Raw genomic sequence first — 25976 nt, forward strand, 5'->3', positions numbered from 1 at the left:
GTGTATAATGCACTATTTCAACAACGGCTCTCGCTGTTGCTCCGTCTACGCAGGTTCCAATCCCGGCCGGGCTTCAGCAAATTTTTTCATTTTCAAGTTTTTTTGCAAGTTAGGGCATTGACCTCATGGAGTTTTTCAATGGCAAGGGCTGCCGCTTCAGTGTGTAATGCACTGTTTCAACAATAACAACAACGGCTCTCGCTGTTGCTCTGTGTTCCCAGGTTTGAATCCCGGCCGGGCTTCAGCAATTTTTTCATTTTAAATTTTTTTTGCAAGTTAGAGCATTGACCTGATGGGGTTCTTCAATGGCAAGGGCTGTCGCTTCAGTGTATAATGCACTATTTCAACAACGGCTCTCGCTCCGTCTACCCAGGTTCAAATCCCGGCCGGGCTTCAGCAAATTTTTTAATTTTTAAGTTTTTTTGCAAGTTAGGGCATTGACCTGATGGGGTTTTTCAATGGCAAGGGCTGCCGCTTCAGTGTATAATGCACTGTTTCAACAACGGCTCTCGCTGTTGCTCCGTCTACCCAGGTTCAAATCCCGGCCGGGCTTCAGCAAATTTTTTAATTTTTAAGTTTTTTTGCCTTGTAAGGCAAAAATCATAAAATTTTACAATTTTTATTTGTTTCTCTTGTACTATTTTCTTTTTTCATTATTTCAAATCCTTTGATTTTTTTTTACTTATTAGCAAAAAAATACGAATTAACACAAAAAAATGATTGGTGAATGATTGACTACTTTATAAATTTTTTCTCAAATTTTCAAATATTTTAAATTAATTTCAATTTTCTTACCTCCCTCAACATTTCCAATTTTTGGAATTTTTTCATATTTTTGATTTAATGTTAAATTTTTTTTTTAATTTTTAAATTTTTTTTATATTTTTTTTAAATTTTTTTTATAGTTTTTTTTTAATTATTTTTTTTTTTTTTTTATTTTTGGTTTTTCATTTTTTTTTTTAATTTTTCTCATATTTTCTCAATTTTTGCAAGACATTTGTATATTTTTAGATTTTTTGCAATTTTTTTAAATTTAAAAAAAATAAAAAAATTATATTTTTTGCTTATATTATTTTTTTCCTATTATTTTATCTAGTTTTTTATAAATATTTTTTCCATTTTTTATTTATTTTTTTTTTCATTAATTTATCTCTTAACTCCCATAACCTAATTTGTGTCCTTCCTTGTCACCTTCAATAAAAATTATACAAAAAAGAAACTCCTTCTTTAAATACCCCCAAAAACAAATTGTTTTATTTCACACAATATTTTAGGCGATTTTTATAACATTTAAACATGACTTTATTTCCTTTATGGATTTTTTTTTTTGGTAAGGTGGGGGAACTTTATCTCCCTCTCTCTTTCCATACAAAAAAAAACGAAAAACATTTTTTCTGCTGTCATTTGAGTCCAACAACCAACCAACGAAATAAAAACATGTTGAAACTAAATTGTTTTAACATGCCTTAAAAATTAAGTGTCTAACACCAACAAGGCGGTGGCGGCAGTGTCCCAGAGTAGAAGAAGAAAAAACAAAACCTGAATTGAAAAAGAAAAATCAAATAGCCAAATAATATGGGAGTGTACAAAACATTTGTCTTGGCCAACTAACAAAATGAAGTAAATCAAAAAAAAAAATCAGAAAAAAGGCATTAAGGTTTGGAAAACCAAAAAACCAGACACATTTTTTTCCGAGGTTAGGGAGTTAGTAAAAAGGGCAGAGCCGTTTACACCCTTAATTTAAAGAGATTTGAATGTTCAGTCTTGTGAAAGACGTAATTTCTTTGATAACAAGCCAAAGGAATTTCATTAGAGAAATTTCAAAAATTTTCCCAACAAATATGGTGTTCATATTCAACACTTCAAACATTAGAAGAATCTAAAGTTGTGCCTTTATTCTCTGCATATGTAGCATGTTTTTTTCTCTATATATATCTACCTCATAATAGTTGTATGGTTTTCACTTGCAGTTTGTTTTGGGTTGGCGAAAACAAATGTTGCATATAACCTTTAAAAGCAAATTGTTGCTTTATGGCAAAACCACTCTAAACTGTCTGTAAATGTGTCTGGTTTTAGACAAAACACTACTACGGGTACTCATATATATATATATATGGAAAACCATATCCTTTGCCATATATATATATACCAATTGCAATGACCTAGGCCAGATCATAGCCGCTGCTGTTCTCAACATATGTATCCCATATGGAGTATGGCTACATATGTATTTAGCGGGGTGTGTGTGGCGACTTTTGCAATTTAACCAAAGTGCATTTCCAGCAACATTTGCATTTAGGCACACATATACACATTTTGCTATGTCCATGTGTATGTGTGCAACCAGATAAAATGGTTTTCATGCAATTTTTATCATGTGGCTGCAAAAGCCTTGCTACCTTCATCTGTGGGGCTGCAGGAAATTCACACAAACGCATGCAGACTCCCAAACCGAAAAGAGTTGGACAGCGGCGACCTACAAAGGCCCCATTTTCGGTAGACATGTAGCAAAAAAAAACCTACATTCCAAAAACATTCATTGTCACTTTATATAACACCCCCAATTGGGCCCCTCTAAAACCCCAGCATAGTCCCAAGCCGGCTAAAACCATTGTTGCCATTGCTGACCATAGTTTTAGCAAAAACTCATTCATGTGATTGAGTGTGTGTGTGTGTGTGAGTGTGTGTTGTAGGAGGCATTGTTTTGTAGTGCATATATTTGAATATTGCCACAAAATTGCAAACAATTCGCAATATTGCAGCAGCAGCAGCAACAACTAGAATTTTTCCCAAAATATCATCCACCCCTATCACCACAACACCAATGGTCAAGTTTTGTTTTTCTATTTCAAGTTCATGTTGTTTGTAGTTTTTTGTTTTCTATTTTTCTTGGGGGGTTTTTGTGAGCCAAAATTCTAGACCATAGAAAAGTAGGCTTTTGTTTTTGTATTTTTGCAGAATGCATATAAAAATGAATTATTTGTTTATAAGTAAAATATGTTTTCTGCATAGTTTTGTTGCTGTTGCTGTTGCTTCAGTTATACATACATGCTGTTGTTGATATAATGTTGTTGATAAAACAGCTTTTCTATGACCATGCCACACCATGAGGAAAATATGGCTGGGAACACCAGCACTGGCACCAGCTACAAAACAAAAACCGGGAGCTTACATATTTGTGTTATGTTTGTTTTTAGATGAAAGTGATTAAATGATTTATGACATCAAATGGCTTTTGAGGTCTGTTTAGGCTTTGTCAGGGCTTTTCCTTAAGGCCTATCAGGCATGGTTAAGGGTGTCTAGTTGCAATGCCGTTTAAAGAAAAAAACAAAAACAGGAATTTAAAAGGTAGGAAAAGAAAAGTTTAAAGAATAAAACTTTAATGAAAGTAAGAAAATTATAACATAAAAAATAAATGAACGTGAAATGGGGAAAAACGATTTAAATAAAAGGTTTAACTACCAATATTAGAAAACAAAATAAACAAAATAATCAAAAAATGTAACTTGGCTTTTCAGTTTTCTTCAAAATGGAAAATCTCTTTCAAAATCCTTTGAATCTATAACAGCAATGTCAAAACATTCGCAAAGTTTTCAAGCATTTGCCTTTGTAAAATAGTTAACAACTATCATTCTTGTGCTTTAGTCTTATTTTGGAAAAATGTAATAAAATTTAGCAATTTTTGCTTGAGCAACATGTTGCAGCAACAATGTTGCAAAGACAAAATAAAAAAAACTTTGTATACATTTTATTTTCTCCTAGAAATTTGCAAATGTTTTCAAGCAATTCCTTTCCTCTTTACCTTATTTAGCAATTTTTGCTTGAGCAACATGTTGCTGCAACAATGTCGCAAAGACAAAATTAAAAAAAAAAATTGGATTAAATTTTTTTCTACTGGAAATTTGCAAATGTTTTCAAGAAATTTCTTTCCTCTTTGCCTTATTTATCAAAAATCAAGCAAACTTTGGAAATTTTTAGGTTTTTGATTTGGCAACAAGTTGCTTCAACAATGTTGCTAGGACAAAAGAACTAAAAAAAGGACAAAAAAAGAACAAAAGAAAAAAAACTCTTTTCGCAAATGTTCCTGCACAAATGTTTTCCAAAACTGCATTTTATGCTAGCCTGATATATCAATAATCATGCACAATTTGGAAATTTTACATTTTTGCTTTAGCAACATGTGACTACAACAATGTTGCTAAGACAAAAGAACTTAAATCTATGCTAAAACTCGTATGCCCTTGGTAATAAGGAAGTGTTTTTCAAAATATTTCTTTTCTACTGGTCTTATTTTTCAAAAGTCTTGCATAATCTAGAAATTTTCGCCTTAGCAACATTTTCATGCAACATTATTGCAGGTCAAGTATGAAAAATTTTTCGAAAAATATTATTTTAGCTTTATTTTAAGCTTAATGCAGTGTTTTAATTTTTGTTTTAAGAATTTGAATTCACCTTAGCATCATGTTGCATCAACATTGTTCCTCAGATAAATTGCACCTAAATTAAAAGCAAATGTACATAGTCTTAAAATATTTGGACAAATTTTGCTAGCATAACTTTGCAATGTTAAGAAGTTTTAACAGAAAACAAAATGAATATAGATTTTACCATAGTATCAGGTTGCAGCAACATTGTTGCCTAGATGAAACACATCTAAGTTGAATGCAACATGGCTGCAACATTGGATCTGAGGCGGAAGTTGTTTCAAGATTTCTCTAATTCTTAAAGACACGCCCAATATTATTCATTGACGCCAAATTGTTAATAGTAATGCGATATTTTAAAATTGCATTCCTTAGCAACATGTTGCAGCAATATTGTTTCTTAGTTCAATATGACCAAAAGAAGTATAAATAAATGGTTTCAAAGGATTTTTTATTAAAAGCCATATTTTAATATTAATTTTCTCCATTTTAAAGGCTTAAGTATTGAAAAAAGAGTTTCATTTCAACGTTGCTATGGCAATTGGATAGATACATATATTGTAAAATGTTTTTCTCAAAATGCCTAGTTATTGAAGACACTCAAAATTTTTGTTGTTTAACATGAATTGTCAAAATTTGGCTTCCTCTTTCTTAGCAACATGTTTCCGCAACATTGTTGCTAAGCCCAAATATAACCAAAAGTTATACAAATAACTGGTTTCTAGCGATTGTTGATTAAAGGGCACATTTTAACATTAAATGTCTCCATTTTAAAAGCTTTATTGGTTTTTAAAGCTTTTTTTGGTTTTTGTAAATATGGCAAAAATTAGATGACAAACATACAAAGTTCTTGTCTCAAAATATTGTCATTTATTTATTTTTCATTTTTCCCAGTTTTTGAAGTCACAAAACTATATTTCTTTTGGCATAAATTTGCAAATTTTGGCTTTATCTTGCTTAGCAACATGTTGCCGCAACATTGTTGCTAAGGCCAAATATGGCCAAAAGTGATAGAAATAACTAGTTTCAAACGTTTTTTGATTAAAGGACACAATTTAATGTTAATATTCCTCATTCTAAAAACTTCATTTGGCTGTAAGCCAATAGGAAAAATATTTTGTTTAAATTTTTTTTTTTTTTGATTTTTGTACATTTTTAAAATCAAAAATTCCTTTAATTTTCATTAAAATTTATTATAATTTTTAATGTAAGCGCTTTCTTTTCTTTTTTATTTTTTTTTTTATTTTTTTGTTTTAAATGTTTTCTAATTTCTACAAAACCTCTAAACAAAAAACCCCCGTAACAAAATTCGCGTGTTAACTACCAGAAATCAAAATGTTCACTTAAGTTCAGTTTGCTACATGTTATACTTCCAATATTCTTATGTTAAAGCAACATCGACAACAACAACAAAACGATATTAAATTAAGTTTTTGAACCCAAAAATTTCTAGTTAAGAGAGAAAAAAAACAACAACATACAGCAGCAATATACACAAAACAAAATAGAAAAATTTCAACGAATTTAGCTTAATAGGCGAAAAACACGTAACTTCTTGGCGGGTTTTGTGATGTTACATATACTACATGGCTCAAGGGATATTGCTGCATACCTACCTACATATGGTTATAAATATAATCAACATATTCATATATACATACGTTTCTAATATAATAGATTCGTTGCTATTATGTTACATATATATAGCATACACCTAACAACAAACGTCTAAAAGGTGCTGCGGAAGAAGGAATACCTACCAACTACCTTGAATTACACGTGTTTAGGCAAAGGCTAAATTCCTCGCTTTAGCCTCTTTTTTTGGTCTATATAGCCCAGAAATATGAAGTGGGAGTTTGAAGAGGCCTATGATGAATTTATTCCTCTTCGCCCTGCTTAGACTTTTTACCAATGTTGCTGTTTTGTTAGGAATTTCATGTATGAAAGCTTAAGAATTTTTGTAGTTCCTCTGTTATTTTTTTTCTTGCCTAGGGTATTATGGCTTTCCCTCCCCCTACCCCTTATGCTGGTGATGGCACAACATACTTGCATAATAATGGGAATTGACGCAGCACCACCAACAGCAACAAAAATGTTGCCAACAACATGAATGGCGGACTGGCTGGTGTGGCTCTTCATCATCGTCAGTCCGTCTTTCCGTCCTTTGTATTTAGTTAGTCTTTCGAAGCTGGCTGGCTGCATGGGGTATGGGTTGTTGTGGTGTTCTGGTTATGAGTTGTTTTGTGATGTTGTCAAAAACATAAACTCTCGCTCCGCAACACATCTTCTTAAAAGAACGGTGGGTGGCAAAGCAAGACAAGGGAGAAATAACAATAATGCCTAACCGCCCTCTTTAACAATTTAGCCTTCCCTGCCAGCTGAGCCAAAAGCATAGTGGGTGGTTGCTGTATTTTGTTAGAGTTTTTTTTTTTTGGCATGGTTATAAGCCCCGAAATCAATAATATTTCTTAAATGTACATATTTCCACACAAGTTTGGTTTTTGGCGGCAGGGGTGTAGTGGGGGAACTGCCTTATTTTTTTTGGAAATAAATCAAAAGCAAAAGGCAAAAGAGAAAAACTTGTTTGTTAAAGCTTAGGAATATTCAATTATGTAAATTTAGCAGTTATATTTACACAAGACTTATAACAAAAAATATTCACAAGCAGCCGCCAACCCACCATATCCATCCATCTACCACCAAGAAGAAGAAAAAAAACAACAACAACAACATCTAAAGCCATCTATCTATATCAATTTCATTTTCGATATTTCGAACCACATTATAGCTGAGGTCATTATCTGCGTGTGTTTGTTTTTTTTTTTCCTACTACTTCGCCTTTTCTTCTACATTTGTGCTTGGTGAGGGAAGAGAGGGGTATAGGATTTTAAGCGGTTCATATGTTCAAAGGGTCATTGGCTATAATCATTTTAAAAGATTCAAAGCGTCTCCAAAGCTTAACATAAAAACAAGTTTCCCCTCCCCTCTCTCTCTCTCTCTTTCCTTCCATACCATATGATTGGTTAAGTCCAGAGAGAGGGGGGTTTTTTTAATGTTTTGTTATGAAAATCATATATAGCTGGACATTTGCCGCTATGCGCCACAACAATGCCGCCTAGCCAAAGAAAACCAGTAATCACGTGTTAAGGTTATTTTTGGGTCTCTTCTAAGAGAGTGGTTGGAAAAATAAAAAATAGATAATTTTTAAATAATTTCAACATACAACAAAAATGCAAAGAAAAATATACAAATTTTTATATTCATTTGATTTAAGCGAAAATAAAATTGAAAAAAATTGAGCTAATAAACTACAAAAAAAAAAATTACCATAAATTTTTGTTGGACCTCCCAAAAACAAAAAACATAAAAATAGATACCTCAAAAAATTTCTCTAAAATCGGGTTTTATAGCAAAGCAACAAAAATTAAAAAAAAATCTGCAAGGCATAATAAAACCAAGGGTTAAAAGTAAACATTTCAAATTTCATAGCTATAAATTATAGAAAATAAAGGCAAATGCTAAAGGTAGCTGAAAAATTATAACAAAAAAAAGGAAAATGTCAAAAATGTGTAAGAGACCCAAAAACAATTTTTTTTTAAACTGAGATTAAGGTTAAGGAATTGATACGCCTTAAATCTAGGCTAATTGTAATGTTTGGGACTCAGCAACATGTTGCTGCAACAATGTTGCTGTAGTGTACATTCTGAATTTTTTTGGAAATTTAAATAAAAACTTACAAAATGAGTTTCTTATTAATTTCTGTGTAAAATTTTGTATTTCAGTCTTAGCAACATGTCGCTGCAACAATGTTGATAGAGTGGGAGACCCAAAAACAATTATTTTCAATTTTTTTTTGGACAAGATAATGATTTAGAATTTTATATGCCTTAGAGTTTAGTCAAATTGTAATGTTAAGGACTTAGCAACATGTTGCTGCAACAATGTTACTGGAGTGCACATTTCAAAATTTATTGGAATTTTAAATAAAAATTTACAAAACTAGTTTCCCATCAAATATATGTGTAAAATATAATATTTCAGTCTTAGCAACACGTAGCTGTAACAATGTTGATAGAGATTAAAATTGCTAAAATATTAAAATTATTTTACGATAAGCAAATTTTAGAAAAAATAGAAGAAATTATTCAAAATAAAGCACTTTTCTATTATTTTCTTACTGCTTATCAAAAATCTGTATGCAATATTGTATTTTAGTCTTAGCAACATGTAGCTGCAATAATGTTGATAGAGATAAAAATTGCTAAAATATTGAAATTATTTTCAGATAAGCAATTCTGAGCCAAAACATAAAAAAATTGAACAAAATAAAGCACTTTTATTTTATTTCAGTTTTAGCAACATGTTGATTGAACAATGTTGCTAGAACTGAAAATTATTGTTATTGTAAAAATATTCTCATAAGAGAAATTTTCAAAAAATATATATATTTATAAGATTAAGGCATAATAAAGTATTATTAAAACAGATTAGAAGTGAAAGAAGAAGAAAACAGTGAAGAAGAAGAATGGAAGTTATAGCAAAATCTAAATAGCTGCAACAATGTTGCTAGATTTGAAAATTATTGTTATTGCGGAAATATTCTCAGATTGAAAATTTTCAATAAGTATTAATAAAGAAAGATAATAAAAAATCAAGAAAAATTTCTTATTTCCTTAATCCTAGAAATTTGAATCCTAGGTGCTAGAGCTAATTATGGCCATAGTTTCTAGAAACGCATAATTCTAATACATAATTTTTGCCAATTACGTTTTTTTATATTCTTGGCAACATATATTTGCTGCATTTTTCTCTCCAAAGTCTTATTTCACATGCTAAATTACCCACAGCATACCTCAAAACGTCTTAAAACACATTTAACTCATATTTCCTCTGAAAATCTATATAAACTGCAACCATATCAGCTCTGGCAACATGTTGTTGCAACAATGTTGCTAAAATCAAATATGGTCAAAACTGAAAAAAAAGATATTTCTACTTGCTTTTATTTTGAAATTTTGCAAAATACACCATTTTAACTTGGGCAACATGTTGCTGCAACAATGTTGCTAAAACCAAAACTAGTCAAAATTGCAAGAAAAATTCAAATTTTTTATAAGTTTTAGATTTTTCTAATGGAATTAAAGTAAGAAAGGGCATTTTTAATTGCTTTTGTATGAAATTTTGCAAAATACGCCTTTTCAGCTCCAGCAACATGTTGCTGCAACAATGTTGCTACAAACAGAAATGAGCAAAATTGCACAAAACTGAGTTTTTGACTTTTTTAATAGAATTAAATAATGTTCTCCATACATCTTCGCCTCAAAGCGATTTTTTTTTCTTTACTGTCTTCCTTAACTTCCCCTGGTAAAAAAAAACAAAAAATTTTCTTTTCAATTTAATTTTAATGAATTTTCTCATTCATTTCATTTTCTCTCTCTACTCTCTGCTCCCCCGGCATTTCCGGTTTCCTGTAATTTCCTGCCTTAACCATTTTTTCCTTTGCCCAACTAGCCTGACTTCCAAGATTCTTGTAGTTATCTAGGCACTGCAATGCCAGCAACAACAACAACAACAACAATGAGAACCAACTAAACTACAAAAATTAGCATAACAACTTTATAGTTTAACTGCTTTTAGACAATCTTTCTTAAAGGCTTTCTTGCTGTGAGTCTTTTTTTCTTTGTTGGGGGGCCAAGACAAAACAAAACAAAACAAAAAAAAATAAAAAAGCCCCCAAAACCTTTTTGGAGTATTTCAAAGCCCATGTGGGGAGTATAGATATATTTAAAAACAATTTTACTTACATATCTACATTTATATAAGAAATGGATGAGGATGAAGTGAAGCATAAAAAAAAACACAACCAGGCAAATGACAAATATCTGAGCCGCGACTTTAACCCACAAAACTTGAACAATAAACAACTTGCAGCAACAGCAGCCGTAGTTGTAGCACTAGCAACATTATTGCAGCCAGACAAAAAAACGGCCATACGCTTTTTAACTGCACATGGCAGTTGTTGCTGATGGTTTGGTTTTGGCTTTGGCTTTGGTTTTTCTACTTCTTCTTCTTCTTCCTGGGGTTTGGGGTTTTTTGTTGTTGTTTAAGCTTAGGGGGGATTTTCGTTTCGTTTGCTTAAAAAAAGGCATGTATGTGAAATGAAGTCTTTTGCTAATCTTGTGTATGTATCTGGAGGACAATATTTTTTTTTTTTCCTTCTACAATTCATTTCATTCTTGGCCTGCTTGCCTGGTTGAATAAAAATTTCAAGCTGGTTTTAAAAAGGCGGATATTGAGAAAGGTTTGCTGGTGCCGCTGCTGGCCAAACAATAGCCCACTAAAATGGCATTTTTCCCTCCAACAAAGCCTTCATAACAATATTGTCTTTGGTAAAAGGAAACAAAAAATAAAACAAATCTGCCAACATTTTATGAGACTTTCGAGGAGACAAAATGAGTATGAGATCCAGCCACTAGGTACAAAAAAAAATGTTGCAGGTGGTTTTTTTAAGTATAAATACAAAGATAGGTTTTTTTTAAATATTTCCTCTTTTGTCAAAGAAAAAAAACAGCGGAAAGCATCTTCTCCACACACTCTCAGGGTATGCTGTTTAAGATTTTAATCATTAACACTTGTTAGGCGAGGGCCCCTCAGCTTAAACAGGAAAGGGCTCTCCATTAAAGCCTCTTGTGATCAACAGATAGTGGGGGGGAGTCTTGTGGTGTATGTGTGTGTCATTGTTGACATTTTACATCAATGTGTCAATTGCTGCTTAAGACTCGAAACACAATTGTTTGGTTTGGCAAAAAAGATCTTTTCAAATCGATAAAGTGCAAAACGCCTAAACAAAACAGCACAGCTCAACATTACTCATATAAGCCCCCATATAGAAGGCAGCAAAGGCAGTCAGGGTAGATCTCCTTAACCTGCTGCAAAAGACACGCAGCACGACAGGGACACATCATCATCATCCTCATCGTCATAGTCATCAACGACATGAACGACAAGCTAAACGAGCCAGGCAGATACTTTAAGCACAGTCAAGACGCCTTTTGACAAAATACCTTTTTGGAAAAGAGCAATGGACAGAAATCCTCATACAACTATCTGAACATCGACAGCGAAATTTTATATGCAGTGTGAACTCTCAAGTTGAAAAAGTTTTGTATTTTATAAAATGATAAAAATCTCCACAATCATCAATGTAGGAATGAACGACCCAACGAACGTTCGCTGTTACCCTCACCCGTATGTATTCGAGGGGCTCAGAGGCCTTTAGCATGCCAGCCCATGTTGTAAATGTTGGGTGGGAAGGGTATGGGCCCAAGCCGCCTAGCTAGCTATGTGTCTCTCTTTAGACTTGGTTAACATTGTCAAGCGTAGAGAAAAATGTTTTTTTTTTTTTGCTTTGTTTCTTATGCAGTTAATAAAGTGGCGTTAAAGAAGTGTTTTGGCTTAAAACAACATCGACAAAAAGACGTAGTTTAAAACCGTTTAAAAAACTTTTTTCTATAAAAAAAATAGCAGCGTACGACAGACGGACAAGAAACAAAACAAAACAAATCATTTTGTACATTTCGTATGCAAAAAACGTTAAGACGCTTGAAGTTAAGGCTGTTATTACAAGGTCAAGCTTATTATTTGTGTTGTTGGTGTTGCTGGTGTTGTTGTTCTCCCGTATAGTAGTTGGAGGTGGTAATGGTATGGCTGGTGCGCCCCTTTCTTACCTTTTTCTGGTGTGTACGCTGTGTATGAGAAAATCATTGTTGACAACGATTGAAGCGATATGCCAATGTGCTGGCTATAATGTTTTTGTTGTTGTTGTTGTTGCTGTTGATGAGGATGATGATTGTTTGTTCATGATAACTTTTGTGATAAATTCACGTTCTCTGTTGTTTTGTGTTTTTTGTCCATAGCTATTATGGGTGACAAGAATTTCATATGGATTTTGTGTGTGGGAACATTTTTTTCAAAGAAAAATATTTTGACATTCAATCCAAAAAAAAACAAAAATTTAGGGGAAGGGAAAGAAATAGAAAAATATTTAGGCTGTTAAAAAAATAAAAAAAACCTGAAATTAAAAAAAAAATATATTAAAACGTATAGCAAAAATAAAAAAAATATTTAAAAATAAAAACAAAATTAAATTGGATTTTTTTAATTAAAAAAAAAAATTAAAAACTTAAGAAAACATAAAAACAAAAAAAATTTAAAAATAAAAACAATTAAAGCATTTTTTTAATTTACAAAAAAAGAAATAATTAAATATAAAATAAGCAGCACTTAAAATTCAATTGTGTTTTTGTATACAAAATCTGAACCAAAAAAATAAATTATAGTTAGCTGAAAGTTACAAAAAAGATATTTTTGTTAGTCCAGCAACATGTTGCTGCAACATGTTTGAAAAGCTTCCGTAGAAAATATTTCAGGGAACATTAACCACATACAAGAACACATCAACAACAAAATGCTCAACAACCAAGATTGAGATTAACTTGGTTACGCAACATTTTGCAGCAACATGTATTTTGTATAACAAACGGCCTGTCTCTATCCAAAAAAGGATGTGGCAGAACACATTTTAAAATTACTTCTTAAAGCTTTATTTTGATAAAAAGCTTACGTAAGAATACTGATTTTTTTAATCAAGCAACATGTTGCAGCAACATTTGATTTATATATTACCTATTTCTCCAGATACATACACATACAAGAGTATTGGTATTACATAAAAGGCGTCTTGAAAGATATATTTTGGCATTAGAGTTCCTTACCTAGGTTTGAGTTACTTTTGTCTACATGTTGCTGCAACATCACATGTTAATATTATAAGCAAAGTTTTTTTTTTAGAATTTCAATGACATGAAATGATTTCAATGACAACTTCTTATTCGAATTCCTCTTTGTTAGAATTGGCAATATGTTGCTGCAACATGTTTTGTTTAAAATAATCCGAAAGTTTTTAGAAGAAATTTATATATGTCATAAAATTCTCTTGAATTTGGAAAGCAAATTTCAAATTTCCAAACTTTAATCAAATTTTCTCATGTAACAGCTAGCAATATGTTGCTGCAACTTTTAAAAAACTAATGACAAAATACTTTTTAGAACGTAAAGATAGAGATTTTGCGAAGTTCGGTTAAAAAAATAGTCATAAATTTTATCCTAATTTGAAAAGCAAAGTTCAAATTTTGAACTTCCTATTAAAAATCCTTTAGGGCATAGTTGGCAACATGTTGCTGGAAAATTTTCTATAATTAATAAATAATTTTTTAAAAAACTTTTTGTATGGAAAATTATGTTAACTGCAGTTGTTGATATATAACAAATTATTATTTGATACAAAATATGCTTCTTTTGTCAAGCAACATGTTGCAGAAATATTTCTAAGCTTTTCATCTGGTATGGCTGTTTTAAATTATAAATTCGTTTACATCTCTTAGCTAAAAATCTTATATAAAAAAAAATATCTCCGTTTGGAAAATAACAGCTTTTATGGCAAATTTTGTAAGCAACATGTTGCTGCAACATTGTTGACAAACTTGAAATATAATTTTCTTTTAAAACAAATGTGTTCAATAAATCAATAATTTTCTTTTAAAACATTTAATCAATAGTGTATGTCTAAGGCTAGCAACATGTTGCCGAACCTTATTATGTTTCTCAAAAAATGCACACAGTAACTGCTCAATTTTTAAGCTTTTCATAATTTTTTTTTCCCTGAAATAAGTACTATTAATAATAATCCAATATGTAGCTTTTGATCTAGGAACATGTTGCAGCAACATTATGATGTCTCTCAAAATTTTCACACAATAATATTAAAAAAAGAATTTTCTTTGTTTTTGAAAAAAGTTTATCAATTTACAAATCAAATATTCATTTCCTTTTTTTTCGTATTTTTTCTCTTTCTCCTTAGTATGATGATGGCCTGCATGGCTATGGTATGGATTCGGGTGCTGCAGCAGCTGCCATGTATGATCCACATGTTGGTCATCGGCCGCCTGGATTACAAGGCCTACCATCACATCATTCACCACACATGACACATGCTGCTGCAGCAGCGGCCACAGTTGGCATGCATGGCTACCACACAGCCGGTGCGGCTGGTGGCCATGGAACACCTAGTCATGTATCACCGGTTGCTAATCATTTAATGGGTGCAATACCCGAAGTACATAAACGTGATAAGGATGCTATATATGAGTAAGTATAAAATCAAACAAAACAAAATCCCAGAACACATTCTAACACAGCAAAAGAACTCCAGCAAGCATATGCAAATATCCCAAAGATCTGGTTTCAAATACCTGAATATCAGGTGGTTGGCCATATTACATGCTCGTGTGCCTTTATTTCCTTTTCCTGTGTGATGTTGCCTTTTATTTCAATTTAATTAAGGCCTGCCTGGAGGCATAATTTTGTAGGCGTTTCTTGATGATCGCTTTCTAAACACACACAAATGGTTTGCGCACGCGCAAATTAGGGGTTAGCCATTTGCCATTTAACAGAAGAAATTTTCTAAAAAAGAAATTTATTTATTGGTTTCATTTCTAGAGGGATAGGTGCTAATTTGGGTTTTCTTTATGAGCTTGATGAAAAAAATTCCTCCCTCTTTGTGTGTTTTACAGGCATGTGTTAGCGGCTGTCCCTCTGTCGTAGACACATCAATCATATTTCGTACATTTTCTTTGGTTTCATTGTTATGCCCATCAAGGAGCCTTTGAGACAAGTAATTAATCTGTTATTATAAGAAAACAAACAGAGAGACCTCTAGAGGCTAGCCTTCTTGGCTAAAGGAAAACAAAAACTCGACAAAGAAAAGGGGGGTAAGATTGAAGAAAAACGCCTGTCTTACTCTGGCATCCGCAGCAAAAATATGATTATTATTTGTATATTAATTTAAACCACTTAACAAACATCTTAAAGAGTGTTAACTACTTGTCAGTTGTTATTGACACATAATGACATATTTGTCATATTTTTGAAATGTATTAAAAGCCATCGATCGTTGGTGATGAGGATGAGAGAATTATTGGCAGGCAGCAGCAGTCATGTAATAATTAATTGGTAACAACATGTGTCTGAATAAATAATAACAGGAAGCAAAGTCATAAAGATGATAATGCAAAAAAGAAAATCGAGCAATAAAAACTATGACATTTATAAATCACTTTATTAACTGACAATACATTGTCTGAGGTTTATGGAATTCCTAAGATCAGCAACATGTTGCTGGAGAAAAAAATTTTTTTTTGTATAATTTTTAATATCTGCAGCAGACATTTGCAAATCAGTAACATAAGGCTGACATTTTTCAATTAAAAGTTTAAATGTAACTGACAAAAGGGTATCTGGGTTTATAGAATTCCAGGGATCAGCAACATGTTGCTGAAAAAAACAAAATTTATAATAATTTTTTAAAATCTGCTGCTGTCATTTGCAAATCAGTTACATAAAGCTTAGCTTATTCTAGGGAGATCAGCAACATGTTGCGGAAAAAAAAATTCGACAATAATTCTATAATTATGTTTTTTTTAGCTTATTAAAACCTATTAGCATGTTGCAGCAACATTTTCTTTACCAATAAAACAAATATACCGATTAGACAAATACATTTAATATACAAAAACAAAATAAATTTTTCATAGTTCTTTTTGTTGTCTATGAACTCAAGATCACTTGTTTTTGGCTGGCATTTACCACAGGGATAACTATCAAGCCAATGGTTGTCCAATTTATTTATTAATTGACAACCGTTGGTGATTTTATTTAGCACCAATTTGGTTTTAAATAAATATGTATTCAAAAATTCGGTCGAAAGATTAACCATCTTTTCATCAACGGTGTTCTTCAATGAAATTTTATAAATATGTTGCTGCAAAATGTTGCTCTAGCATTTTTGGTTTTTTTTTCAATATCTATCGCCCAAAGTCATAATTTTCTATTATTCTGTGGGATTATTAAAAAAAATTAAAACAACTTTTTTTTTAAATAGTTTTTAATTTCTTGTTGCATGGTTTAATTTCAACATGTTGCTGCAACATTTTTTTTTTTGAATAATTCGTATAAATGGTAATCCAAAACCAGTTGTTTTCTGTAAACTTCTATACTTAAAAGCATTGAGGATTTAAGTTATAACCATATTCTCTTATGCCTTATAAGCATGTTGCTGAAACATGTTGCCTGTAAAATTTTTATACCCTCCACCATAAGATGGGGGGTATACTAATTTCGTCATTCTGTTTGTAACTACTCGAAATATTCGTCTGAGACCCCATAAAGTATATATATTCTTGATCGTCGTGACATTTTATGTCGATCTAGCCATGTCCGTCCGTCTGTCCGTCCGTCCGTCCGTCCGTCCGTCCGTCCGTCCGTCCGTCCGTCCGTCCGTCCGTCCGTCCGTCCGTCCGTCTGTCTGTCGAAAGCACGCTAACTTCCGAAGGAGTAAAGCTAGCCGCTTGAAATTTTGCACAAATACTTCTTGTCAGTGTAGGTCGGTTGGTATTGTAAATGGGCCATATCGGTCCATGTTTTGATATAGCTGCCATATAAACCGATCTTGGGTCTTGACTTCTTGAGCCTCTAGCGTGCGCAATTCTTATCCGATCAGAATGAAATTTTGCACAACGTGTTTTGTTATGATATCCAACAACTATGCCAAGTATGGTTCAAATCGGTTCATAAACTGATATAGCTGTCATATAAACAGATCTGGGGATTTGATTTCTTGAGCTTCTAGAGGGCGCAATTCCTATCCGATTTGGCTGAAATTTTGCATGACGTATTTTATTTTTACTTTCAACAACTGTGTCAAATAAGGTTCAAATCGGTTCATAACCTGATATAGCTACCATATAAACCGATCTTGGGTCTTGACTTCTTGACCCTCTAGAGGGCGCAATTCTTATCTGATTGGAATAAAATTTCGCACGTCGTGTTTTGTTATGATACCCAACAACTGTGCCATGTATGGTTCAAATCGGTCCATAACCTGATATAGCTACCATATAAACCGATCTTGGGTCTAGACTTCTTGACCCTCTAGAGGGCACAATTCTTATCCGATTTGAATGAATTTTTGCACGAAGTATTTCGTTATGATATCCAACAACTGTGCCAAGTATGGTTTAAATCGGTTCATAACCTGATATAGCTGTCATATAAACAGATCTGGGGATTTGATTTCTTGAGCTTCTGGAGGGCGCAATTCCTATCCGATTTGGCTGAAATTTTGCATGACGTATTTTATTTTTACTTTCAACAACTGTGTCAAATAAGGTTCAAATCGGTTCATAACCTGATATAGCTGCCATATAAACCGATCTGGGATCTTGACTTCTTGACCCCTAGAGGTCGCAATTATTATCCGATATGCCTGAAATTTTGTACGATGGATCCTCTCATGACCATCAACAAACGTGTTTATTGTGGTCTGAATCGGTCTATAGCCCGATACAGATCCCATATAAATCGTTCTCTCTATTTTACTTCGTGAGCCCCAATGGGCGCAATTCTTAAACGAATTGGCTGAAATTTTACACAGGCCTCCAACATATAATTTAATTGTGGTCCGAACCGGACCATATCTTGATATCGTTTTAATAGCAAAGTAACTCTTTTCTTATATACTTTTTTGCCTAAGAAGAGATGCCGGGAAAAGAACTTGACAAATGCGATCCATGGTGGAGGGTATATAAGATTCGGCCCGGCCGAACTTAGCACGCTTTTACTTGTTTTATATATATATTTCTTGGAAATATCTACCAAAATTAAAAAATAAGTTAAAATTTCTCTTTAATTCTATGGGAAGTGAACAAAAATTGTATTAATAGTATTTTCAAAAAAAAAAAAATAATAATAATAAATTTATGGCAACATGTTGCAGCAACATTTATTCACGTAATGCGTAGAAAGATCAAACCAAAATAAAATTTACTATCTTTTATCCTTCTTTTTGTATAAAACTATTAAGGAAAAAGTTATTCTACATTGTCCCTCTAATATTTATAAATTTTTTGCAATATCTTGCTGCATGTGGCTCAAAAGAGATTTTCCATGTTGCAGCAACATTTTATGAAATATATGGAAGAAAAGTTGTTTTTTTCTAATCGTGTTTCGTATAAAAGTATTAAGAGAAAAATTTAATCACATTTTCTCTAATATTTATCAAATTTTCCTTCATGTTGCTACAACTTGTGGTTTTACCATTGCTTTAAATATTTCGTAGAAAAGTCTTTAAAAATAACCCAAATTTTGAATTTTTTTTCTTCAAACCTATAGGAAGGTAGAACAATTTTTTTTACTTGCATTTTCAAAAAAAAATTTTTTATGTCAACATGTTGCTGCAACATTTTTCCCAATTTCTTGGAAGAAACGTTAGGTTAACAAAAGTTTCTCGTTTTTATTCTTCTTTTATGTATTAAGAATAAAAATTTGTTTCATATTATATTAGTCAAGTAATTTCAACATGTTGCTGCAACATGTTGCTCTAGTAATATTTCTTTCAAATATCTATCAATTAATTTCAACATATTGCTGCAACATGTAAATGCAAATTTGCCCAAGAACATTCCATTAAGGAACTGAGGCTGCAACATGTTGCTCTAGTAATATTTGTTTCAAAAATTTCCTTGAAAATTATACCAAAATAATTTCAAGTAATAAAAGTTTTATTTAAATCCAAAGAAAGTAAACAATTATTTTAACAACTGTATTTTCAAATTAAGATTTCTAATTGCAACATGTTGCTGCATCATTTTTTCAAATATTTTTCTAAAATTTTAAGCCAGAACTATCTTTTTTTGGTTTTAATATTTTTTTTTTTAATTTTTCTCCCATTTGCATATGTTACATTCCTTTCCCTTTTCCTCCCCCCTCTAAGAATCTCAATAATTATGTCATTTGCCCCTTTGGCTTTTATCACTTAACACCTTTTTACAAGCCCTGTATGATCATCAAGATCATCACCGCCAGCACCATTATGATGGTCGGTCGATGTCATAAAAACAACAGCCGCATTATTATCAGGCATTGTCGTCATCAACGTTGCTTTGGCAAAACGACTTTTATGGTCCTAATCATAAAATGTAATTATTACGGAAGAATTCAAACAAACTGTGAGATAACAAAATAACTTACAACACATTTAACAGAATTGCAGACTTTTGCAGCAAAAGTAAAGTGCAGTTGGTGTTGTTTTAAGTTTTTTTCACTCTCTCTGTTGCCTTAGTGGCTTTCTTTAGCATAACATGATTCTTGTCATTATTATTAAGAACTTAACACCTTTTTTTGTGAGTGAAGAAGACTCTGGATAAAAGTTTTTTTCTTCCATAATGGTGTTGGTGGCGGTATTTACCTTTGTTGCAGTTTTTCCTATAACTCAAGGGGATTTAACCATACCCGAGGACAGACCAAGCAAATATCACACTTTGTTATATGGTAGCACATGGCCCAGGCTAAGGGTGTACCATAATTAAACAATACTGAGCAGCAAGTGTAGGGGGGGGGGGGGAAAAAAACCAGGGAAACTGCCTGTCATTTTATTAAGTAGTTTAAAAGGCCAAACTGCCTGGAGGTCACGAAACCCAAAAAAAATAACCAACCAACATTTGATTAAAATAAAGTGATATTAGATGCAAGAAAAACTAGGGGAATTTTAAAGACCATTTGAAATACTAATTGAAAAATTATAGAGGGTAGTTCCTAAGACCTTAACACATTCCAAAAAAAGAATAAAATAAAATACAAAAAAACTTAAGGGTAAAAAAACTCAGGTGCAATTTGTAAGGCTCTAAGCTTGGCCAACTATAATCCTTCGAACAAAAGACCCAAACCGGAAAGTGAGCATTCACATATTGTGTGCAGCAAACAAACATCAATGTTCGTTCAAGAGCAGATGTTTTTTGTACTATAACACACTCTCTCAATATGGTCACTCAGCATGGAATTATCACTCAGGCGAAAGTAGGCATTTCCCTCAATCCTCTACACTGTGGCAAATTTGCATATGCACACACCACATGACAACAAAAAGCCAAGCGAGATCATTTATCATGGGACTATGCCTTTTGTTATGGCTCAACGTAAGAATTTCTAATATTTTCTTGCGACACCAACACCACAACAACAAGAACAACAAAAAAAAAAAAACAATTTGTCATTTTTCTTGTTTGATGTTGTTGCAAATCCTTCAAGATTCTTTTGAGTTGTTGTTGTCTGACATAAATTGGTCAACGACAAGAAGAACATCCGACATCAAAAAGGCAAATAAACGAAACCCCAACGAAGCCACGAAAAACCTATCAACAAATATGTCTAAACTGTCAACAATGACATTGCAAATGTTTACAACTACACACAGTCAGTCAGCGAGGCAACCAAACATGTGATGGCGCTCGCTGGCCTACTCTCAATGCTCGCTCTCTCACAGACTCAGCAACATCCCAAACGAAAAACACAAAAATTTTTTTTTGACAGTTAAAAAGATGGTAATAAATTACAGATGAGAAACGAGGAAAAACAATACATTGTCTACCATAGATAGGCAGACAGTATGACAGACAAAATAAAAATACTATATAACATGCATATATATATATGAGGGTATATTAAAAAGTAAAAAAAAAAAAAAACAAAAATCGTTGTCTAGAGAGTCCAAAAACCCCAACAGCAAAGAGCGCAAGAAAGATAGACCGAAAGAGAGTTTGTGTGCCAGAGTAGTGTTTATGGCAATGTTTACATACAGTAGCCTTTTTATAAAAGCCAACAACAACAACAACGCCAGCAATAGCAGCAGCAGCAGCAATATGAGCCAAAGATTTATTACAATTTCGTGCATTTAAAACAGGCCTCCTTGTCAAAACACTTTTACACATTTACTCGTTGCTGGCTGTTCTTGTTGCTGCTGCTGCTGCTGTAGTTACTCTTGCCTTTTGCTGTTGTGGGGAGGGGGGCGGTTTTCACTGTTGCTGCTGGTGCCCCTCTTGTGGTTGTTGCTGTTATTGTTCATGTTTGATATTGACTTTTAAGCAAGCAGAAAACCAGAGCAATACAAACTTGTTGATTTACAATTTTAATTTATGAACCGGCATTCACCAGAGAGCATACTATAGCAAAAGTATAACCACACAACAACAATAGGTAGAAAATGTTTCTTATATATAGTATAGATTTTTGGCGGGAAATATTCCAAGTTTATGGTCATGGCCATAAGCTTGTGAGGCAACAAAAAGGGTTTAGCAAACGAATATTTAGGTTAGAAGTTTCAAATAAGACTAAGTGAAATGTTGCAGCAACATTTTCTTACAAAAAATCATGCTAAAATGAGAAATTTTTTAGAATTGTAGGGTAGGCAAATGTTGCCTGAATTTCTCATAAGGCATAGGTGAAATAATAGCAAAAATCGCAATCCCATGGCAGCCGGCTGTAGGTACCGGTTTGACCCCACTGAGGCGGCAAGTGCTGCCGCCTCAGTGTACAACACACTGCTACTGCAACAAATATAGCATGAATAATGCAAACATATTCAGACACATGTTGAAGCAACTTTTTAAACATTTTTCGGATTAGGTTTAACACTTAATGATGCAATATGTTTTGGTGCAGAGAATTATGAATAAAAATTCAAAAATTATGCGGCAGCAAGATGTTTCATTACTCTCCCATAAAAAAATGACTATATACTGGAAAAAAGCTATAATCAGATTCGGCAACATGTTGATGCAACATTTCTCAAAAATAAATACATACAACAAAATAATGAAACATTTTTCATTATAAAACACTAAAATAGTGCTTCAAATACTATAAACAGTTTCAGCAACATGTTGATGCAACATTTCTCAAAAAGAAATATATACAAAACAAAGAAAACTAAACATTTTTTATTACAAAATGCTAAAATAATACTTAAAATACCATAACAGGTTTCAGCAACATGTTGATGCAACATTTAAACAAAATTTATGGCGATTAGTTTTCAATTTTATGCTGAAATATATTTTGAGGTAGAAAATAATGAACAAGAAATCTTAAATTATAGGGCAGTCAAGTTTTCGGAAATAAATTCTGGAAAAAAAAATAACAGCCGTAATGTTTTTTTACTATACCATAATGTGGCAAAAATATTAAAATTCAAATTTGTGGCAACATGTTGCTGCATCATTTACCAAAAAGATTCAATTTAAAAAAAAAAAACAGAAAATACGAATTTCCGGAAGAAAAAAACTGTGATAACTTTGTTTGACTGCTCCATGGCAAACACATTTTTAATTTTTGTAACCGGCAACATGTTGCAGCAACATTTTTAAAAATGATTTTGCTTCAGAAAACAGGGAATTAAAGAAAGGTTTCTGGAAGAAAACGAAGAAAACAACAGTTTTTTTTAATGCTCCATAGTGAGGCAGAAACATTTTTAATTTTTATTTACATCAACATGTTGCAGCAACATTGTAAAGAATATTTTTAATTCTCATAAAAGGGAAATTGAAGAATTTACCAGGGTAGAAACTACTAAATGAATATATATTTTAAAGCTTCTGCACTTTGACAAAAAATTGTTGGGCCAATTTGTTTTAAAATTAGGTGGGCAGTATGTTGCTGCAACATTTGGTTTCCAAAGCTGCAAAATTTTTTCTTAATAAACATTGTCTTGAAGACTTTAGAAATATCTGTGGTAGGCTTGAACACTAAAACTGAACATTAACGATTGGGTTGTTTATAATTCATAAATGTTTCAGCAACATGTTGCAATAGAATTTCATAAAGTTTTTGCAGTTTTTAAAATGGTAAAACAACGTCTATTTCATACCAAATGAAAGTCCAACAGTTTTTTTAAATTATAGTTATACCCTTAGGCAAATCTTATTTATCAACATGTTGCTGCAACATTTCCTCATATAAGCAATTTCCAGAAATTTGTAAAGAAAATATTTTAATTTTGTTTTGGTTGAGTATCACCTTGATATACTTTTCCCAACTTATGACCTCTTCTTAGAATGACCTCTTTCCTCTCATAAACAATGTTGCTGCAACATTTTCGATTTTTTCATATACAGCTTTTCTTTTTAATTTATTTTTTCCTCCATGAAATGCTACTTAGCTGATTTTCAATTTAATTTATAGCATTTATTACCTTCATATACACCGACAACGATGACGATATCCCGTAGTGTTGCAAGCGCCAAACATTTTCCTTCAGGCAAATCAAACAACAACAATATCAACAACATCCTAAAGCGAAAAAAATCTTTTGCTCTACTCATAATTAGAAGAGTTCTTGAGTGCATGTATAAACGATTGAACATTGAGGCTATAGTGGCATCAGTGTAAATGCCTAGAATAAAATACAAATATACAACAACAAGAAGAAAAAAAAATCATCTAAAATTGGCATTTTAGAAATGCATAGCATTTCCTTTAACTTATGCTCTAATTAAAATACCAAATGTTAAATGCACTTATAAACACACCAACGTAAACTTCTATGCCTCTAAAACATTGTGAATAGGTCTAGGCAGTAAGTGGTGTGGTAAGTATGTGGTATTTAATGAGTGCGTTTTATACGCCAAAAGATAGTACACTAGGCAGGCAGGCAGGCAGGCTAGCAAGCATTGCCCTAGCCTGATGATTTTCTTGGTGATGCTGATGATGCTACTTGAAGACATTATAGAGAGCTGAGGAAAATCATCATAGCCCCTTGAGTATATTACTCTGACACCTCCCTTCAATAGAGATCTGTATTTGTCCCCCCCAAACTAACCCCCCCCCCACTAACACCCCCTTAATAGAATTTCCTTTAAGTTATACCAGCTGCTATTTTGATGCTGTTGCTGCTGTGACGGGAAGCAGCCGCCACTTTTCAAAGTAGCAGCAGCAAAAGCATTGCAAGTAGTAGTACGAAGACCATGATGATGACGGCGGTTTCTTGTCGCCATTAGTGTAAACAAATTTAAGCAATATTGCCCGCACTGAGCAGATTTTGTTTTGCTATATGCCTGGCGCTGACTATGAGTTTCTTTTGCTGTGTGCTATGCATTTTGGACGCTATGGTTTTTTTTTGTGAAAACCGAAATATTTGATTTGATTTTCGTTTTAATTTGTTTATTTCTTTTTTTGGTGGGTCTTTATTTTTCATCATCTATTTTTCTTATTCTTACAGACATCCCCTATTCCCGCTGTTGGCTCTAATATTTGAAAAATGTGAATTGGCCACATGTACGCCCAGAGAACCTGGTGTGCAAGGTGGTGATGTATGTTCGTCAGAATCATTTAATGAAGATATTGCAATGTTTAGTAAACAGGTAAGTTTCATAGAGTTGTAAGAAATAAAAAAAATTAAAACAAAAACATAAAACGGGAATAAAAATCATAGAGGAAATGAAAAGCCAAAAGAAAATTAAAAAAAAAAAGTAATAATAGTACAAAATTTAAGTTTAAGCTTTAGCAACATGTTGCTGCAACATGTTGTTTCATAGAGTTGTAAGAGAAAATTTAAAAAAGGAATACAAAAAGAGAATTAAAAGCATATAAGAAATGAAAAGCCTTAGGAAAATTGGTAAATAATAAAAATTTTAGAAAATTAAAGTTTTAGCTTTAACATCATGTTGTTGCAACATTGTTGCTAAACAAAAATTTTTTGAAACCTAAAGGAATTTCACCAAATTATTGTTTAAAAATAAGCAACAATTCAATATTTCGTACTTTAGGAATACAGAAAGGGAATTAAAAGCATATAAGAAATGAAAAGCCTTAGGAAAATTGGTAAATAATAAAAATTGTAGAAAATTAAAGTTTTAGCTTTAGCATCATGTTGTTGCAACATTGTTGCTAAACCCAAATTTTTTGAAACCTAAAGGAATTTCACCAAATTATTGTTTAAAAATAAGCAACAATTCAATATTTCATACTTTTGATCTATTGCATATCTAAAAAGAAAGTATTGTTAACTTTCCTGACTTTTTTTCACATTTTATTTGAAATGTTGCTAAAACATTGTAACAGCCTAAGCTTTTTTCAAATTAAAATGGTTTTTCAGTCACAAATTACTTCAGCTTTTGTTTAAGCGCCTAAAATAACGTAATATTACATTTTCTACCTTGGCAACATGTTGCTGCAACAATGTTGCTAGACTTTAAACAGCCCCAAATAGTAGCGAATTTAATTTGTTTTAGTTCTTCTTCTTTATCAAAGCAGTTTCAAGACAAAAATAAAAAAAATTTACAGCAAATTTTTTTTTTTTAATTTATTTTCAAATGTTCGCTGATACTTTTAAGAAAATTGAGTTGTAAAAATAGTTTTGAATTTGTTTTTAACATTAGATTCTAATTTTTGTTTAATTTTTCCTTATTTTTAATTTACCTTAAAAGAAAGTATTGTTAACTTTCCAGTCTTTTTTCACATTTTTTTTGAAATGTTGCTGAAACGTTGTAACAACCTAAGCTTCTTTCAAATTAAAATTGTTTTTCAGTCACCAGATTTTGTTTAAACGCCTAAAATAACGTAATATTACATTTTCTGCCTTGGCAACATGTTGCTGCAACAATGTTG

At 32.2% G+C, this 25976-nt stretch overlaps 1 protein-coding gene across 1 annotated transcript in view; it reads left to right on the top strand.

Moving 5' to 3' along the window:
• The window catches only part of LOC106082115 (homeobox protein homothorax), a 359165-nt gene that overhangs the window by 18843 nt on the left and 314346 nt on the right, over window positions 1-25976 (top strand). Inside the window, exons 2-3 of the mRNA XM_059363270.1 lie at window positions 14344-14630; window positions 24589-24730. Of these exons, the coding sequence (XP_059219253.1) occupies window positions 14344-14630; window positions 24589-24730 (429 nt within the window). The remainder of the gene's footprint in view (window positions 1-14343; window positions 14631-24588; window positions 24731-25976) is intronic.

This window comes from Stomoxys calcitrans, chromosome 2, assembly GCF_963082655.1.
Source record: "Stomoxys calcitrans chromosome 2, idStoCalc2.1, whole genome shotgun sequence".
Classification (NCBI taxonomy): Eukaryota; Metazoa; Arthropoda; class Insecta; order Diptera; family Muscidae; genus Stomoxys; species Stomoxys calcitrans.